Source organism: Bos taurus, chromosome 4, assembly GCF_002263795.3.
Source record: "Bos taurus isolate L1 Dominette 01449 registration number 42190680 breed Hereford chromosome 4, ARS-UCD2.0, whole genome shotgun sequence".
NCBI classification, from domain to species: Eukaryota; Metazoa; Chordata; class Mammalia; order Artiodactyla; family Bovidae; genus Bos; species Bos taurus.
In genome coordinates, this window is record NC_037331.1 from 77,455,065 (window position 1) to 77,475,706 (window position 20,642).

General features: G+C 42.2%; 1 protein-coding gene across 24 annotated transcripts in view; it reads left to right on the top strand.

Moving 5' to 3' along the window:
- The window catches only part of COA1 (cytochrome c oxidase assembly factor 1), a 94,645-nt gene extending 83,801 nt beyond the window's left edge, over nucleotides 1-10,844 (top strand). For 10 of the 24 annotated variants that reach the window (XM_059885454.1, XM_024990539.2, XM_005205577.5 and 7 more), the window contains 5 exons: nucleotides 4,070-4,121; nucleotides 5,483-5,582; nucleotides 7,604-7,752; nucleotides 9,618-9,694; nucleotides 10,480-10,844. In XM_059885454.1, the coding sequence (XP_059741437.1) occupies nucleotides 4,070-4,121; nucleotides 5,483-5,582; nucleotides 7,604-7,752; nucleotides 9,618-9,694; nucleotides 10,480-10,576 (475 nt within the window). In that variant the 3' untranslated portion in view covers nucleotides 10,577-10,844. Of the gene's footprint in view, nucleotides 1-684; nucleotides 832-4,069; nucleotides 4,122-4,783; nucleotides 4,913-5,482; nucleotides 5,583-7,603; nucleotides 7,753-9,617; nucleotides 9,695-10,479 lie in introns of all 24 variants that reach the window. The other 14 variants (XM_024990543.2, XM_024990541.2, XM_024990548.2 and 11 more) reach the window with 3 other exon arrangements.
- The last annotated feature ends 9,798 nt before the right edge of the window (nucleotides 10,845-20,642 follow it).

A 20,642-nucleotide genomic window follows, 5' to 3' on the forward strand; every position in this document is an offset into this window, starting at 1 on the left:
TATTTAAAATATACAACTGTGATGATCTAATATACATAATGTAAACACTGTAAATGGATTCCCTCTAACAAAGCCATCACTTAACTTTTATTTTTGGGGAGAATATTTATTGTCTTTTAATTTAAAACATCTTTTAATCACATTTATTTGCATGCTGCTGTATTTTTGGTTTTTGTTTTTAGCCTCTTTTGTCTCCTTTACCTCAAAACACTACATTTCATTCTTTTAAAATTTAGCCCCAGTTTTCTTTTTTGCTAGTCACACTTCTTTTCTTATATTTTATTTTTTGTCTCTTTTTGGTCTTTTTTGGTCTAGTCCTTCCTTGTTCTTTCACTTTATTTCTTACTGCCTTAATTTTTTCATGTCTGTTTTCTTAAGTCGGATGTCCTCCCCTCCTCTGCCCTCTCTTCCCCTCATGGTTTGATTTTCTAAAGGCTGGAAGGATGTGTAGTCTTCTAAGAGTGGCAGTATTGTAGGCAGTGTCATTCAACAGATGGGAAGACCTGCCTCTCCTCCATCCAGTATTTTCTGAGCAGTGTTCTCTCTGTCTTGACCCTTGAAATGATGACTTGGGGATATATTGACACGTGAACTTTAGAGTGGCTTTTGGACAGCACATACCACCTGTGTGAGAATCTGATTATTCTGAAATCTATGATCTGTAATGTGTGTTTTGTCACTCAGTGGAAGGACCATGGCTTGCAGGGTCAGACAGACGGACGTCATTGCTCTGCTATGGAAGAGCTACGTGACTCTAAGCTGTCCTCAGGGGATTCTGACGTGCAAAGGTTGAGATTGCACCGTGAGACTGCTTCCCTCCTTCCAGCTCAGGTATTTTTCTGTGGCTCGAACCCTCAGGGGTTCTTCTGTCCACCCTGCTGCTGAGACTTCTGCAGACCTCCTTCATCTGCAGGGGCTTGAGGGGAGCAGCCAGGAGGTAGTCTCCAACCCTATGCCAACTCTTGCATTTTGATTCTAGAAAGGGGATCAGCACTTTGAAACCACTGGGGCCCAAGTACCCTTTGTGTGTCAGAACAGAGCTATTAGGACTGCTTTCTGGAGACATCTTGCCTGTACTTTGTTCCACCTTCCCGTGGCTAACCATCCCTTAATCTTCAAAATGAGTTGCAACCCTTTCCTCTTAGTTAATTGTAAAGCAAAAAAAAAAAAAAAAAATTCTTCTTGGCTGTGTAGTAGGTTAATTGAGGGCTTCCTGGTGGCTCGGTGGTAAAGAATTCACCTGCCAATGTGGGAGATGTGGGTTCGATCCCTGGGTCGAGAAGATCCCCTGGAGAAGGAAATGGCAACCCACTCCAGTATTCTTGCCTAGAGAATTCCCATGGACAGAGGAGTCTGATGGGCTACAGTCCTGTGGTTGCAAAGAGTCAGACACAACTTAGTGACCAACCAATAAGAAGAGTAATTGAATTTGAGTTTCTTGGGAGATTTTCACTTCGTTAAAAAATCTTCAATTCTTATCAAACACTTAGATATAAAATGTCACCTTCCTGGAGGTAGCCTAAAGTCTGTCTCTAGTTTTACAGAGCTTTTTTGAATTTTTTTGTGAGATTAGGGGCTGCTGAATACTTTATTCAAAAGTTAGCTGATGAGGCAGGGAAACTGAAGCTGGGTAAAAAGGAGCAGAGACTGAGCCCCCCTTTCTCCCATCCCAATCCCTTCTTGCTTGGACACACTCAGTGGCTCCCTGGAGACCAGGTGGATCCTGACTGCCTTAGCGCTCCACAGAGTCAGAGTAGCAAGTCCTCACTATTTGGGTCACTTGTGAGATTCTATTTATGCTTTTTTTTTTCTTGGACTGTGATTGTGGTTTTGATTATGATATTTTATAAAAAGATCTAGGGGTGCTGTTTGTAACATCACCCACTTGAGAGATTGCCTCTCTGAACACGCGTGGGAGAGATAGCAGGTATGGTATTAGGAGGGTGGTGTTCCTCCATGGATGCTCTGGACCTTGTAGCTACTTAGGCTCCCCTTTCTGCTGAGCAGATAGGAAGCTTGATGTCAAGACTGTGGCCACCTTGAGGAAATGGCTAGTGCATGACAGTGTATAGTTTGGGGTACTAACTTTACCCCAGTTTTTTCTTCTTAAAATTGTTTTCCATTTGTCATTTCCTTATTCATCTGTTTACTTCTCTTCTGACATGTAATACCCTTGTTAGCCCCATCATTCTTTTTAGAAGAAGTTGGTGTATAAATTAGCAAATATATAAGAACTGTCCTAAATATTTTAAGAAACCATCCTCTTGATCCTCACACTCTGGTGTGAGCTGTAGGCTGGGCTGTTGCAGAAGTCACCTGGCTGGTTGTGCCCTATCCCATCCCTCTCCTTTCTGCAGCCCTTTCCTGCAGAGTCGACCCAGCCACACAGGGTAGATGCTTCTCTGAGCAAACACCTCCATTTCTAGACCCATTTCCCATGGTTCCCCTTCTGTACTTCTGCAGCTCTGGTTCTGCCACTCTGCCCTCCCTCTGCTTGTCATTTCTGTGAACCTGAAGCCCTCTTCCTACCCCTTCATCTCTCTCCGCTCTGTGTTGGTTTCCTCTGTGAAAGCAGGGCGGACCACTTCCTGGATGCTACTTCCTCTCCTGCTCATGTGTTGGGTCACACTAACTGGGCTGCTCACCCACAGGGGCCTTTGTGCAAGTTAGAACAAGGTACTGCATAGGACTTCCTACTACTGGAAACCCATCCGATAAATGTATGAGTCCAGGCTGTTTACCCTGTGAGGGGCGCCCTGAGTGGGTGGAGGGTAGAGGGGTGTGCCTGCCTGTGCACTTGTGCTCCATGGCCCCGTGTTGTAATTGGTGGGAATTGTCCATATCCCCAGCACCATCAGTCTGGCCAGGGCAGGCCCTCAACACCTGTTTGCTAAGCTAAAGGAAGAACAAAGGTGTGAATTCATGCCATGCTCTTGTCTGAAAAATAGCAGGGAAAGCACACTTGACAAGGCTTTTGCACTGAATGTTGTGAATATATTATAACGCTGAGATGTAATTTTTTCCCCCCACATCTCAGTATTTCTGAAATGACAGATACCTTAGTCAGTGGACTGTGGTAGGTGAAGACACCGCCCCTGGAGCTGGACTACTTGGGCCTGAATCCCAGGGCTACCACTCACACACTTGTGAGATTCTGGGCATTTTACTTAATCGTTTTGTGCCTCAGTTTTAACAGCAGTTTGTTCCTCTACTTCCTGGTGTTGTCGTGAGAGTTTAATGGATTAATATATGTGCAGTGCTGGCTCAGATGGTAAAGCGTCTGTCTACAATGCGGGAGACCCGGATTCGATCCCTGGGTCGGGAAGATCCCCTGGGGAAGGAAATGGCAATCCACTCCAGTACTATTGCCTGGAAAATTCCATGGACAGAGGAGCTTGGTAGGCTACAGTCCATGGGATTGCAAAGAGTTAGACACGACTGAGCGACTTCACTTTCCTTTCACTTTAGAATATCACCAGGCACATAATAAATAGTAAGAGATATGAGTAGTAGCTGTTAGCAGCACCATTAAAGGCGACATAGACATTCACTATATTGCTGTTTTCTTTTAACCCTGAAAAGCTGTTTTAATCCATGGAGCACAGCTTACATGGCTAAGCATCCCATGTCAGTAGCTGCAGACTGGCCGCATTCTGTGTGCTGAGGTTGAATGCCCTCTCTTCCCGCACCAGTTTCTGGTTTGCTGCAGGAGAACATGCAGAGTGCACAGTATGCTGACAGGAAACCAGCAGGCTTTGTTTTTTCTTCTTAATATAGCAAAAGAGAAAGAGGGGAAACCCAGATAAGGCTCATTTTAGAACTTCTCCAAAGCTTAGACTGGTAATAAGTCTTAGCTGTGTAAAACTATCAACCAAAGAAAATTGTATTTGAGAAAGTGATTATGTATCCATTAATTCATTCACTGCACTAAGCAGCTTGTCGGATTTTAGTTCCCTGACCAGGGATTGAACTCAGGCTCTTGGCAGTGAGAGCCTGGAGGCTTACCCACTGGACCACCAGGGGAATTCCCTGAAAAAGTTCTTCTAATGTAGTTTTTGTCTGATTGCAGGGCAGCCTTCCTTAGATGGTTTTCAAGGAAACTGGGCTATGAAGTGGCAAAGGTAATGACTGTTCTGGGGCCTAGCTCCCCATCTGGTGCCTCCCGGTGTCCTCAGGTTAGACAGTAGATGGATGTCTCTCCCCAAATAGTTGTGGGTTCCCCTGGTCCTCACTCTTCACTTGTGGCTGGCTGCAAGACCACGTCAGGGATGTGGTGGCTCTTCTCTGAATTGCTTAAGACTTTTCCTCCCGTCTCATGCTCAGTTGAGAAACGATAGCCGTGTAGGAAGCTGTGCATGACTCCTGCTCACTGCCACACCCTGTTGAGCTCTCCTTCACGTTAAGCAAGATCTGACTAATGCATTCTTTGGAGATGCTCTGCCTGTTTTCATCCTGAGACTAAATGTTTTTTTCCCAGATCACACTACTGTAATTGAGTTTACCCTCCACTTTGAGAAATATCCTTACCTACCAGAGAGCACAGCCGAGACTCCCACGGCATTGGAGGACACTGATTTGGAGTTTTGGTACCCTTTCCTTAGTTGAACAAAACAGTATATGAGTAAACAATATAGGGATGATCTGAAACTTTTTTTAATTCGATTTATCTAAACCCTGAGTTTGATATTTCTGTGTAGAACTGGTCAACTTTAGCCTTGTCAGAGGGTGTGTTCAATGACCATTTCCCAGAAAGAGTATCTACATGAGGAACTTCCTCCAACAGGCCTTCTTCTGAACCTTCAGGATTCATTTACCTTCAGGTTGCAGAAATGATAGGCAGGCAGCTGTTCTTACTCTCCATCGCCTAGAAAGTGGAGGAGCAGACAGTGGGAATGTGTTCATCTTGACTCAGGTTGGTTAGCAGAGACACTCGGACACTCGCTGATCTGAGTCCAGTGCAGTGGGTTTGGTGCACTGAACTTGCTGAGCTGGCTCCTCTCCATCTCTTCATTCAGCCCGAAAGTCATGGCCAGTTTCCTTATCCAGGGGGTGGGCCATTTCTCAAAATATGAAAGAAAGCAGCCAGTGACTGCTCAGGCCCGCTTGTAGGCTTACAAGACCAGCTATTGCCACAAAGGGAGAAGCTTCCTGTTTACCAGCCGGCGTGAGACAAAGTGGTTGTGCTTCCTGGCTGTGTGGGACTTGGCACGTGGGCCACATTCTGTCCATCAGGACGGCAGGGCTGAATGCCTGCTCTGTGCTCAGCCCTTGCCCCTGTGGCCCCGGTCCTGGATGCAGGCCACCCTCCGGAGGGCACTTTCACTTGGACTCCAGAACTGGCCCTGGCCTTCTGAAAGGGAAGGCGGCCTTGCCTCCTTGCTGGCTTCCTCCGTAGCTTTCCCTTCCCCATGGGGCCCAGTCCAGGCAGAACCCTTGGCACGAACCTGAATCTCACCATAAATTCACATCTTTTGTTCCTAAGTCTCTAGGAAGCAGGATGTCAATGCCTCTGGGGAAACAGGTCTTTTTCGCCGGAGTGGCAGCTAGTGGGAGCTGCGCCATCCTGTACTACCTGGTCCAGAGTAAGTATCCGGTGAAGCGCCCACGGCAAGGCCGCCTCCTAGTTCTCTTGGCCCTTTCCTCCATCAAAGGAAATACTTCAGATGCTTTCAGCAGATTAGAGACAGACGGAAAGGGCTATTTTGAGCAGCCAGTATACCATTCCATTGGCTATAGCTTCCTTCTCATCCTGTAATCCCAGTTTTCCCAGGAGCCACAAGAACAAATAAAAGGAACAGGACTCATTTGCGTAAGAAGCCTTGAAAAAGCAAGATGGGCTTTCACCCCTGTGCACACACAGGGGATCCATCAAGATTTCTGAGATTATGTAAAGAACAAAGGAAAGGGGGCTACCAGATGGTTCCCAGGTGTGGCTTTCTCCAGTGTCCTCAGCCTGTTCACCCTGCCATTCTCTGCTGTTCAGTTAGTGGCAGGCGGGACACCTTGAGCTGGGGACTGGGGCAGGAGCAGAAGATAAAAGCAGAGTCCAGGCTGGCAAAATCCTGACAGATGCGGCTTTCAGCCCCATTGCACCTAAATTTGAATTTGTAAAGATAGACCACGATCATTGGGAGCAGCTGAGACATTTAAGGGCATTTCAGTGCTACTGGTTGCGAAGCAGCAGCAGAAAGACTGACTTTCTTTGAAGATCTTTTATGCCTGCCCGGCTTGGCTCCTCACCCTGTTACTTCCTGCCCTGACGTGAGCATCACTCACAGCCAGGCAGATAGCCTCAGCCCCCTCCACCCGTTCTTCCCCACCTTCCTTCAGGGCTGACCCAGAGGTCTCTGGGTCTAGAGTTGGCCAGAGATGAGCATTCCCAGGGATAATTCAGACTGGAATAGCTCAGCACCACTGCCCCTCTGCCAGAGCAACGGAGGCAGAATGTGACAGGAATGAATACATTTTCAGGTTGAGGGCCTGGCAGCTTTTCCTTCTGAGGGAGCTGGGGTCAGCTGATAGTGATAGTCCAGTGGGCTCTGCGACCAACTGCCTGGGTTGAATCACAACTCCCAGCTCTGGCCTAGCTGTGTGATCTTATGGGGGAGTCTGTTTTCTTCCTGGGCCTGAGTTATCTATGTGATGAGGGGTAATATTTAGGGCCTCCGTGTGAGGTTGTTGTAAAAATTAAATCAGTCTCACAACTTGTGGGATACGGAGGAATTGCTCAGGGAAGGTGGTCTGGATGCCGCCTCTGCTCCGTTTGTCATGGCTGCGACCTCGTTCACGCCTGCAGCCCTCTCCTGGGAGGCCATCCTGGAAGGGCATTCTCCTTGACCTCTCCAGGCTCAAGCTGCCTTTCCCGTCCATTACTGTGATTTGGCCTACAAGTCTTTCTTGTTGCCACCTGACAACCATACTTGAGAAGCTTAGCTTCCTTTGGTCTCTCCCTGGGGAGGCTTGTCGTACCTGATGCTTTCAGGGAAGTGCTTCCTGGAGTTACCAGTAGTCTTTGGACCAAGGATACCTGAGGCTGAGAGCAGTTTATCTACATGAAATGTTGGCATAAATCTGTAAACTTGACAAGTTAGCATTTTCATGTCCTATTACTTGGCCTAAGGGTTTTGTTTTTGGTGGTGCAGTCTCTCTATATTTTGCTGGTTTATCAGGACCTTCCTCTTAGTAGAAGGAGTAATGTTCAGAAGTCAAGTTAGATTCTGGCCCCAACTCTGCTTCAGATATCACAGGACATAGAAATAGAAAGAAAGTTAAAGAAGGTCTGAGCAGACGCCTTACGTGAAGAAGGTCTGAGCAGACGCCTTACGTGAAGAAGGGAGGCAGTGAATGAGGTGAGGAAATAAGAAATGAAGTTGACACAGAAGGATCAAATACTTTGCTCAAGGTCACCTGCCACACCCCTGCAGATGCTGACTTCCTATGTTTTAGTGTCTCTAAAATGGACGGGTTAGATAGACCTTAATAATAGTTCCACCTGTTGATTTCATGTTTGTTCCTATTTTCCATGCTGTACATGAATTGTGTCATTTAACTTTCTACAAGTTCAGTAAAGGAAATACATGTACCCTCTCTGTTTTCCACTTAGAAACGTTTTCCAGAGCTTCTTATTACCAGCTGGCCCTGGAGCAGCTGCACAGCCACCCTGAGGCACTGGAAGCTCTGGGCACTCCTCTCAACGTTCACTACCTCCGGCTCACCGACAAGTACAACTTCGTGGACATCGCTGATGCAAAGGTAACTTGCTCCCCCTGCGAACTGTAGGCTGGGTGCCTACCGGGTTGAGGAGGGGCTGCTGTAATCTGGAAAGGGTCTTGGAACAAGCTGGAGGAAAAGGTGCGAGATGGGAAAATCCACTACTTAGCACCTTTAAAAAAAGCACTGTGGGCTAATTAACTTCCACACAAGTGTTCTCCCTTTCCGGGGAATTGACGTGGCAAGGAAGACCTGTTTGTGCTCAGGTCACCATCTGGAACTGAAGGTTCTCGAGCAATGATCAGTGGTGGTTTGCCAGTATTTCAGTTTTGAACTTGAAATATACCTACAGCTAATTGGTGCTCATTCAAATCTAAAAACTCTTTAAACTCTAGTTTTAAATGTAAAAGCTTCCATGCAATGCCAGTCCATTTTTTCAGCTGTATCTCACTTTTATATAGTTAAACTGATAAAACTCAGCTGAATATAAAAAGCATTTTTTTCCTTCTGTCTGTTAGAGGAATGATTCTAAGTTGTTTGGGGAATACAGAGAAGACTTTGAGGGAGTTTATAGTTTATGGCTGTGGTTCCTTCTGCCAGTGTGTTCTCAGGAGGTGTGGCTGGGAGAATGGGCTGAGTGAGGCAGTGAAAGGGCTGTGACGTCATCTTGGGAGGTGTGCGCTTGATTCTGCGACGAGCTGAAGGCCTGGAATATTTGGAGGATAAGAGTGAGCTGATCTGACCTAGTTTATTTTTGTTCTTGTTGTTTTATTAACTTTAACAGGAACAGTTTTATTGGAATTCTCCCCCTAACTACAAAAGCAATTTGTGCTCAAGTATTCTGCTAAAAATAGTGGTTTAAAAAAACTTCTAATTGCTGTCTAGTTGGTTTTATATTGGATTAGTCCAGTTCGTTGGTCTTCTCCTATGAGTCTGTATCTGTCTGTACTAAGAGTTGTGGCTCTTCCTCTTTCATTTCTCATTCGGGTCTACTCCTTTTTTCTTGAGTCTGGCTAGAGGTTTGTTGATTTTTATCTTTTCCCAGCTCTAGATTATATTTATCTTTTCTATTGTTTTTTAAATCTATTAATTTCCTCTGATTTTTATTATTTCCTTTCACTGACTTTGGGCTTTGTTCTTTTTCTAACTCCTTTATGGTCCAGATCAGAGTATGGACCAATTTTTAAACAAATTGGTTTTTTTAATTTAAAAAATTTGTTTTTTAAATTTAAAAAATTTGTTTTTTTAAACAAAAAGGTTTTACCCTTTTTAAACAAACAGTGGACTTGTTTTTTGTTTTTCTATTATGAAAAGTTTCAAGTATATGGAAAAGATGAAAGAATTTATGCTGTGGAACTCATGTATCTGCTACCTGGATTCTGTAATATTTTGCTCAGTGTGCTTTATCCTGTACCTATTTGCCTACCTCTATTTGTTCATGAACCTATCTTATTATTTCCAAATAGCCATACACTTCACCTTTAAATTCATAAGCTGTATATCATTAATCAGAGTTTATGGTTGCTTTTTTTGAGGTAAAATTTACTCTCAGGATCTGATGAATTTTAACAAATGCATCCCCCTATGCAGTCCATGGGGTCGCTAAGACTCAGACACAACTGAGCGACTTCACTTTCCACTTTCATGCGTTGGAGAACGAAATGGCAACCCACTCCAGTGTTCTTGCCTGGAGAAGCCCATGGACGGAGAAGCCTGGTAGGCTGCAGTCCATGGGGTCGCACAGGGTCAGACACGACTGAAGCGACTTAGCAGCAGCATGCAACTCAAGCCCCTACCTAGATATAGACTGTTCCCATCACCTGAGAGGGGCCTCATGCTCTTCTCACATTATAGCCATCTCTGAGAGGATAGCATTGTATCCACTTACGTCTCTTTATACCCCCCAGCTGAAGATCCCTGTCTCTGGACCAAAGTCAGAGGGCCATCTCTATGTCAGCTCATCCAGAGATGCCCCCTTTAAGAGGTATGATGGGAAAGTGGGTGGGGAGGAGGAGGAGAACCTTCTTCTGGAAACAATCTTGATTTCCCTTTTCAACTGCAGTTGTATGATTGCGGCACTAAGAATTAGTTTTTCAAAGCTTCAGAAGTTTCACAGCCAGGACAACATGCATGCCAGTGCTTTTGCTCTTAGCTCAGTCTGGACATTTTATCCAATGCAAACTACTGAATTTGAGGAGCTTTAGTTGGTGTGGTCTAGGTCTGCCATGCTGTGTCACAGTTTCCAACACTGCTGCCTCTGTCGTTACAAGTGAATAAAGGCCTGGGTTCCTGTTCCAGAGTTATTCATCACATTCTTTATGTAAGCTCTCCCTCCACCCCATTAATTGGCTTTTCTTGTCTGGTTGCCAGGAGCTAAGTCAGTCACTTCCCCCACGGGAAGCCTCTCTCTGAGATGTCTGCTCTTTAGCCAGGATGTATTTTAATTCCTGGGGACAAAAGGCAGTCCCTGCCTGGCCTCGCTGACCCCTGAGCCTGGGATTAGAGGCGGAGCTGAAGGTCGAGGGGAATTAGGAAACCAGCAATGAGGTGCTCCTTCTCTGATTCCAGCCATTCATTGTGAAACTTGCCTTGATGGAGATTTAAATAAAGATAGCCTGGAATAAAAGGTTAAAACATTGTTAACATACTGCTAACATAAAATAGTTTAAAAAATTTAAGAAATTCCAAACAACTGTTTATTTCCTTTTAAACCATGTCTCTTGCCTCGGTGTTTCATTGATGAGAGACTATACTTTTGGTTTTTATCAGGTGGAACCTTCAGGAGGTCTTCTTAGAGCTCAAGGATGGTCAGCAGATTCCCCTGTTCAAGCCCAGCAGGGACAACGACGAGGTGAAAAAGGAGTGAAAATGATCAGCTCCCTCTGCTCCTGGCCTCCCTGGTCACCACGCGTCCCCCGGGGCTGCAGGTGCAGCCATATGGTGATCTCTGTATCATTCTAATTTAACCACAGTGAACCCTACTGAAGTTTTTAATCAGAAACTTACTATAATTTATAAGAATTTGAAAGTCCTCTGTATAGAAGTATAGAATAAAGGGAATCAGTATTAATAATGTTGATTTCTCATCTCTCACCAACCCACCCCACGCCAAAAATAAAAAAGTTTTCAGTGAAGTTTTCTAGCACTGACGTTTTTAAGTGTTAACATCAGAATGCCAAGGAAGACAGACAAGCACTTCTGTCTAGTCGCTCTACCCTAAATTTATGTTAAGTAGCTTGTTGGTCACTCTCAAGTACTTATGAGTTTTTCTTCTTCATTGTTTTATTTTCTTGTTTTAGTCACCAACTGTCTGCCTAATTGAAGACTCACAAAATAACTGCTTTAACCCAAACATTTCAAAAGCTTAAAACAACCACATTTTAGAGAATCTTACCTGTAGGTTTTCTTAGTCTTGCAGGGGGATAAGATCTTCTGAGCACCAGAGCCTATAAATCCCAGAAATCTGCCACTTTTGCTTTGGAAAGGCCAATTTAACCCCCTCAGTATTATTAAGCTTAATGTAGTTATAATCAGGGATGTTCATCAGCTCTTTTCCTGCGCTCTTAATATTCATTGAAGGGAAATTTCAAAAAGGTTATGCGTAACTGTGCTGGTAGAGTATGAGGCCTTTCATCGTTGTTCTGTAGTTTGTTTCTTTAAAAAATACTCTTTGAATAGAATATTAAGTGGAGAAGTCTTTCCCTGAGGGCACTTTTTCTGGTGTGATAAATATTACGATCTGTGGAATCTTTTGTGCTGCTCTGTTCTTTAACAATTTATGTGCCGTTCTGTTCTCTAACAGCTTTTACTTCCTTTCAGTGTTTGCTGGATTTTTTTCTTGGTGTGGCCAAACCGTAGAAAACCCAAGTGGATCATCTGTTCTGAAGGAAAAGCAAGTAACAATTTTTGTGTAAAATTTGGATTAAGAGGCTTTCCTCTAGTATTATGTAGTGAAAAGATCCTTAATTTCTATTTGAGTCACCATCTTGGGTACTTTTTCCAGTTAAGCATATTTCAGTGTATTTACTTCTTAATGCCTGCATGGCTGATTTTGAACAGGCCAGAATGCAGTCACTGAAGTAGACGCTGTCCTTTCTTTTCTTGAATTGGTGCTGTATTATGTGCAGCCCACTACTTGTGTATCTAGCAATCACTGTGCCTCAGCTATGGTCTCCCAGCAATGACCTTGAGGACATCTTGGATAATATACATCATCATCAGAGGCAAAGGTGACTTTTTACCAACTGAGCAAATGCTCCAAGCCAGCACTGGAGAAAGGGCTTCACTAGCATTGTAAGAATCACAGACTTATGAAAACAGCAGACGAGCAATCACAGCCAACAAGTGGCAGGAGGACTCCCACTGGCATTTACTAAATAAGATGCTGCCTGGTCTCCGCTCACAGCAGTTTCCATGATACTGGACCAGCAGAGTTCCAAGCAGTGGTGCGAAAATGACGTAGTAGGCGAGAGAGACCAGTTAGGAGGAATCCAAGGGGCCAGTTGAGCCACCCCTCCCTCTTGGTGGACTGGTGACTCCACGGGCCTTGAGGCCTAAGATTTCAGATATGATGGAGACTGCCTTACAGACAGACAGAACATGGAAAAAGGTCTCAGCAGGGAAAGTGAGCTATACTCCAGAAAGATGATCTGCCCTTTGGCCGGTTAGCTGAAGAAGATACAGTAAAAGCAAGCTCTGGACAGGTGAGGTGGCCAGTGTTAGCATTTTACATGCAGCTTATAGCCATCAGATTTTGGAGTAAGTATATGATTCTACTGTTAGGAGAATGTGCCAAATTATACTGATAAGACCTGTATGACTTTCAGAAGTCACAGATTTTACTGTCATTTATCCCATTTTTCTCGATTTGGCTTCCCCCTACCTGTCTTCCTTCCAACTATTCACCAGTCCAGGGATTTAATAATACCCGCTGAGACAAGGTTCTATCACTCCCAGTTTTGGTAAAGTTGTATTCAGCAAAGATGAAACTAAATTACATCCACATGAAGCTACCAGCACTTGGCAAACAGTGGCCTCTCTCCTCTTCCCATTGGAAAGGCCAAAGAAATGTTCTCTTAACAGCAGCTTTAGGGCTTTCTGAAGGCAAGCAGCCTTAGGCTGTGGACTCGGGTGTTTTCAGCTTGTCCATATTAAAGATATGAATAGATAATGAATAAATACCTATCGGTTACCAGTCTTACAGGTGAGGCAGTGTTCCTACTGCTTGTTGGGAGGCTTGGCCAAAGGAGCCCTGATGATGGCGGCAGGGCATCAAGGAGGTGGTGAGAGGGTGAGGGAAAACCTCCAGGCTCCACCCACAAGAAGACTCTCGACTCTTCAGTAACCCGTTTGGTTAAAAGTCCTGTCAGGAATGTGTAAAGAGAAACTGACGTTGTATGATCCAGGGTTCAAAAGTGGGAGATGAAATGTTAGAAACACGTCTCAGACACAGGTATGTACCACAGACCACATGTAGCACGTTAAACACCTTTCATTATTAAAGAATGATCCTCCAAGGCAGAAGTTGTTCTTCTGCCACCACATAACCTTTATACTTTTACATTTGGCTACCATGTGTCAGTTACCTTGCAGTCTTAATATGAAGGTAAGTTTTTACTTACAAATTTTTTTTTTATAAAGTAAGAAACTATAAAAACTATGGGCTTCCCTGATAGCTCAGGTGGTAAAGAATCCACCTCCAATTCAGGAGACCCAGGTTTGATTCCTGGGTTGGGAAGATCCCCTGGAGAAGTGAAGGCTACCCACTCCAGTATTCTGGCCTGGAGAATTCCACATACTGTATAGTCCATGGGTTCGCAAAGAGTCAGACATGACTGAGTGACTTTCACGAAAACTACAGGCCAATCTCTCATGACTGTAGTAAAATTCTAAAGAAAATGTTAGCAAACTGAGTCCAGTGACATACACTAAGTGGTATATCGTATCTCTCACAAAGTATTTTGTGCCTCCCATGCAGTGCCCTTCCCTATGGGGAGATTATACTTCCCTGCCAGCCCTCAGTTCACCATTATCTTCTTTTTCTCTTTTCCCTAAAATCAGTGATGTTCCAGATGGCAGCTACTCCCAGGACCTGGGTGCTAGAATAAAGATGACCCAAAATGAGACAGGTAGCCTGAGCGAGAAATAAACCCTTCTAAGTCCTTACAACTGGGGATATTTTCACTCCAGCTTAACTGGACTTTTAACAGTGACTGAGAGGTCTATTTCAGAAATGGAAGGGTGGCTTCATATTAGGAGAACCACTAGCATAGTTCATCACATGAAGAAAAGGCTAAGGAGGAAAGCATGTATGCTGATTTTACAAGATACAAAAAGGCATTTGACTAAAATTAAGTATTCATAATAAAAACGAGAATTAATGGATAATTCCTTTCTTAAGGGGTGTGTGTGTGTATACATTATATTCTCAAAGTCAACATCTTAATTGGGAAACTGGTAGAGGTTTTTTACAAGATAAGGACACATTATACTGACTTATTTAACACTGTATTGTATCCAGGACAATTAGATGTTTTTAAAAAAGCCTAAAACATGAGAAAGAGTAATGCAGTTACTGTTTACATAGATGATTTTATATATCTGCAAAACCCAAGGCAATCCGTGGATCAGTACTGTGTATTTAGTAAATTATAAAACCAGTATTCTTCACATAAACAAATAATAGAAGAAATAACGGAGAGCAGACAATATTTAGAATAGCAAAAACTACTTAGGAAAAAACTTATCAAGAAATTTGCAAAACTTAAATGTGCTAAAGGACACTCCCTGAGGTCCAAATGTAGAACTGAACAAAAGACAAGACATATGGTGTTCTTGGATGGCAAGATTCCTCACCATAAAGGTGTCAGTTCTCCCTGACATCTTAATGAATTAATTAGCTTGTCTAACTTTTAAAAGTCCCTAATATTTTTATTGGTGACTTTAAAGAGTTAGACAAGCTAATTAATTATAAATTCATTTGGAAGTAGAAATAAGCAAAGATAGCCAGGAAATCCCTGCAAAGGAAGACCAAGGAGGGAAGGTAGTCTCACATCCATCCAAACATATCTGTAAATAAAATGATGGTGTGCTGGCACAGGAAGAGACAATGCAATGGAAACCTGGTTATGATAAAGCAGCTCTAAGGCAGAGACGGGGAGGAAGATGTTTGAAAAATGATGTTGGAACAACCTGATAGCCATACACAGAAAAGATGAAATGGAATCCATTTCTCATCATACAAATTCTAATTGGAACAAAGATCTAAATATAAAAATGAAACCATCTAGGCACTAGCAAAAAAAATAGGTGAACTTACCTAAACGTGATTCATTGTAAAATAAGGGAAATTGACTATATAAAAACAAATGGCTGCATGTCTAAAAACACGAAAAGCAAAGCAAAAAACAAATGATAAATGGGAAAATATTTACAGTTTAAATTACAAAAGTTCAATATCCCTAATTTCTAGAGTGAAAGTTGAGAAACAGTAACCCACGAGAAAAATAGGCAAAAGATACTACAAATTCGCAGAAATTTAGGTGACTCAAACATTTAAAAAAATGGTCAGCCTCACTATTAAAAAGACTACAAATTCAAATTATAGGAAGAAGCCATTTTTCTTCTAGCAAATGGGCAATAAACCTTAAATCTGAGAAACTGTTTTCTCAAAAGACTGTGGGTAAACAGGCGTATTTAAATTGCTGGTTTGAAGACAAAAATGCAACACCCGTAGAAGGGAATTTGACGATATCTACAATAATGTCATGTACACTTACCATTCTGTGCAGCAATCCCACTGCGCTAAGATTCTATCCCAAAGATACGCTGGCAAAAAAAAAATACAAAAATGCCATCTATGTATAGATTATTTAGTGCAACATTCTTGTAATAGCAAAAAACTGTAAACAACCTGAATGTAACCCAACTATCCATCAACAGAGAATGGGTTACATCAGTTTTGGGATTTCCTTATAATTGAGGAGTCTGTACTCATGCAAAGGAATTTTATATATGCATGTTTTTATATATGCATGTATGTATATATTAGCTTCTACTTTCAAAAAAGAAACAATGGAAGAATAAAGTCAGTACCAGTAGTTAACTTTGGGGAAGTAAACAGCAAGGGTGTGTAAGCAGGAAACAGGGATGGAACTGTAATTTCCACAAAGTACCTTGTCTTATAGTTGAGACTTTGAAACCATGCTGTTTTGTTTTTACATAATTAAAAAATAAAACTGCAAAGAAAAAAATCTTTAAAATACTTTTGAAATATTTCTTCTCTATATGACTCATTTGTTAAAATATTTTTAGTGACTTTCTGCCTCAACATCCTTAGTGGTATATATCCTTCTGGCAAAAAAGGAATCCCAAGAACTTTTAAACTACCACTGGGCTAGTGTTACTGTGTGTGTGTACGTGTACACACTCACACTCATTCACTGGAGACTTCCTCCTTCCACAAACCTGGCTTTCATAATCTGAGGTGTATTCACTGATTTTCTCAGACCTAAAATACACAGAACCACTGTCAACTCTAAGAAGCAAAACCCCCAAGAAGGGACAAGATAGAGACCTTCTCTCTGTTCTTCCCATTAAGCACAGCTAAAACCCGGGCTATTTATCAAAGCAACAGAAACAACCTGAAAAATGAAAAGGCAGCAGACTGGCTAAGGACTTTGGACCCAAATAGTAACATAGCAATGAGTTCCTGTGTTTTCTTTTACCTCATTTTTCCCAGACTAGGTGCTGGTAAAACCAGCAGCCTCAAAACACCGATGGCAGAGATAACTGAAGCCAAGAAAAGCTGGCTTTCTCAAGCCAAAGAACTTCCACACGGTAATTGCCAGACACCATGGATAAAAACAGGGCCCCAGCCTTCCCCTGTCAGCTGGGGCCAGGTGGAGAGCCCAGACTTTCTTCCTTACTCAGCTCTCATGAGGCTGCCCTGGTCCTCTACAGGGGTGGTGGCAGAGAAGGCTCAGTGGGGAGCTAGGACACCATCCCTACCCTGTGATATCCTCTCTCCACCCCTGTGGCATCAGTGGAGGCCACACAGGGAGCCAGCCCACACTTCTACACCTACCCACCATTCTCATGGTGTCAATGAGGCCCATGTTCTTTAGACAATAAAGAGGTACCTTAACCCCTGCCAGGGTGTCAGAGGAGGCCAAGCGGTGAACCTGGACCTTCACCCTACAGTGGGTAGCAGCGAGGAGGCAGTGTGCATACCCCACGTTGCCCACCAGCATGGTGTCAGAGAAGATGTGCTAAAACAGAAGATTGAAACAAGATCCAGAGTCTTTCAACATAAAACCAAGTGTCCAGTATAATGAGAAAATTGTATTTTTGTATACCAAGAACAAGGAAAATCTCAAAAAGAAGGAAAGGACCAGGAACTTAGAAATTACCCAATCTGAACCAAGAGAACAGTCCAAAAATAGTACCTGTGAGTCTATAATAAAAAAACCCAGCATTCATGTCACTGGAATCCCAGGAGAGAAGATAAGGGTGGGGCTGAAAAAGCATCTGAAAGAATTAATGGCTGACAAGTTTCCAAATGTGGCAAAAGACATAAACCTATACATTTACAAAACTGGGTGAAACCCAAACAACGTAATCCTAAAGAAATCTACAATAAGACCAACTTCTGAAAAATAAAGGTGAAGAAAAAAGCTTGAGAGCAGCAAGACACAAATACCACCGTACCTACCCTGGGAAGATAATCCAGGTGAGATATGTCTCCTCAGAAACCGTGGAGGACAGAAAAAGGGCACAGAATTCTTCAAATGCTAAAAGAACTGTCAACTCTGAATTCCGTATCTGATATAATTATCCTTCAGGAATGAAGGAAAAATAAAGACATGCCAGATGATGGAAAGCAAAAACAAATCTGCTGACTAGACCTACCTTAAAAGAGTGACTAAGGGAAGTTCTTGAAATAGAAAGGAAATGCTTAAAAAAAAAAGTCTTCGAACATCAGGAAGGAGGAACAATTGAGCAAAAATGCAGAAGAATTGAAGCTTTTGAACTGTGGTGTTGAAAGACTCTTGAGAGTTCCTTGGACTGCAAGGAGATCCACCAGTCCATCCTAAAGGAGATCAGTCCTGGGTGTTCATTGGAAGGACTGATGTTGAAGCTGAAACTCCAGTACTCTGGCCACCTGATGGGAAGAACTGACTCATTTGAAAAGACCCTGATGCTGGGAAAGATTGAGGGCAGGAGGAGAAAGGGACAACAGAGGATGAGACAGTTGGATGGCATCACTGACTCAATGGACTTGGGTTTGGGTGGACTTCGGGAGTTGGTGATGGACAGGGAGGCCCAGTGTGCTGCGGTTCATGGGGTTGCAAAGAGTTGAACACGACTGAGCAACTGAACTCAACAGGTAAATATGATAAACTGTCCTTTGAGTTTTCTCAGCTGTTTGATAGTGGAAATAAAACATATAACATTGATATAATACTTTACCCAAACTGGTAAAATGTTGATAACAACCCATTTTTGTTAAGATTGACGAGTTATATATATAAATTGTGGTTACAGGAAACTACATGTGATAAAAGGGTTTTGTTATTGAACTACAGCTACATAAGATGTGTCTGTACTATCTTGCCAACTCCCTGTAAGTCTGTAATTATTTCAAAACACAAAGCTTTTAAAGATGTAGGACGAGGACACAGAATATGTTGCTTTGAAGGGGGCACGGATGATGGATAATCCTTCCCTCCTGAGTGATTTCTACTCTCTGAGGAGTAAACATATCTCTTCCTAAGTATCTTGATTTTTTTTCTTCTAGGTGTATTTCTCTCACAATTTATTAGAAAGCTGGTCACTTGATAATATATCATGTTAGAGATATATGTCTCTCTAACATGATATATATCTCTCTAACATGATATATATCATGTTAGAGAGATAACATGATACTAATTCTCATGAAAACCCATCACAGTATATCAACACTAAGCATTTGTATGTAAAAAGTTATACTATTGCTGGTAACATATTTAGTAAAAATAGTTTAGTTTTAGTAGATAAAAACTCACTCATTTTAATAAAAACTATAAGAAGGAATGCAAAGTACTTAGATTCTTCTGTCATGTAAAATAAACTGCTCCCCACAGGACTGTGTCAGTACTGGTTTGAAATAGGAAAATCTCCTGTTTAAAATATGTTTAGATGACAATAGCCCAGGGGTTGGCAGACTTATTCGGAAAGGGGCCAGATAGTATCTGCTTTAGGTTGATCAGGCCTTAGGATGTCTGCTGCAACTACTCAGCCCTGGAGTTGTCCTGTGAAAGCAGCTGCAGACAAATGTAAATGAACGGGCTGTGTCCCAAGAAAGCTTCATTTATCAAACGCGCCACAGGGCATAGGGCGCCAACCTCTGTACCCGCCTAATCTCAGGATACTTATCCTCCAGTTATTAAAAAAAGATCCATCCACAATCTAGCTACACTGAAATAATTTTTAGATATCATTATTTTGTAAACATATCTAAGATGTAGCCAGAGGTAAGTACGACTCCACTGCAGTAAAAGCCCTAGAAAGCACAATGACTCTATCCTTGTTTTATCAGCAGCTGTAAGATCTCAGGCAAATCACACATTCTGAGATTCTATCACTTCATCTCTGCTTTGAGAGAATTAGAGGAGGGAGTGTTATTCCTCCCTAATTTTGGTACTATTAATGTCAGCAGAATTCCTTCCAGTCTTACGAACAAAACTTTAAGACTTTAAATGAAGAGTTTCATAAGAAAGGTACACTCATTTTTACTTGAATAATTTATAATGTAGGTCTGATTAAGCACAATGAGTTAAAACTTACCACTGGAGGATTAGGAGTATCAAAAACCAAAACTGACAATATCTTCAAATTATGACATATGCAGGAATAAAGTTAGCAAAGGATGTACAAGGTCTCTACACTGAAAAATATTAAACAATGTTGAGAAAAATTAAAGTGAAATAAGTAGGAATACACACTATGTTGTTTTTTCTAGTTCCTTTGCATTTTTGAACAGTCTTAGAAGGAACTGGAAGTCCTGTTGTACTGGACATCAGGACTTATAAAGTTCTGACAAAAAGATAAGCAGATTAATGAAACAGAAGAGTGTGCATAAGTAGATCCACAGACATTATGGTCCGAAGGTTTTAGACAGTGACACCAAAACAATTCAGTGAGTAAAGGAAAACTGCTGTGACAAATGCTGCTGGAATAAACTAAATATTCATATGGAAAACAAAGATATTTGACTCCTGTATGTTAGTTGCTCAATCATGTCTGACTCTTTGTGACCCCATGGACTGTAGCCCGCCAGGCTCCTCTGTCCATAGAATTCTCCAGGCAAGAATATTGGAGTGGGTTGCCATTTCTGACCCCTACCTAATAACAAAGGGGAAAGTTTTTAAATTCAAAGTGGATCATGGACCTGAACACAAAAGTTAAAACTGTAAAGCTTAAAAAGATATTCCTGACTTTGGGGTTGGTAAAGACTTATTACAGAGGACACAAAGTATTAACCATAAAACAAAAATTGATGAATTGGACTTCACTGAAGTTAAAAGCACCTTCTCATCACAAGACACGTGAGAAAACAGACAACTTATGGCAGGAAAAAATGTCTACCATAAATCTTACAAAGGACTTACATATCCAGGGCTCATATCTTAAAAGATTATCACAAGTCACTATCCAATTAAAAAGGACAAAAAACTGGTTCAAACATTTGAAATATTTGTTCATTAGTCATCCCGGCAATGCAAATTAGACCACCTTGAGACACCACTACATACCCATGAGAACGGCTAAAATAAAAGATGGCCAACACTAAATTGAAGCAACCAGAACTCTCATATTTTGTTGGCAGGAATGGAAATGAACAATCACTTTGGAAATGGTCATTTTCTCAAAAAGATGGATACACAGCC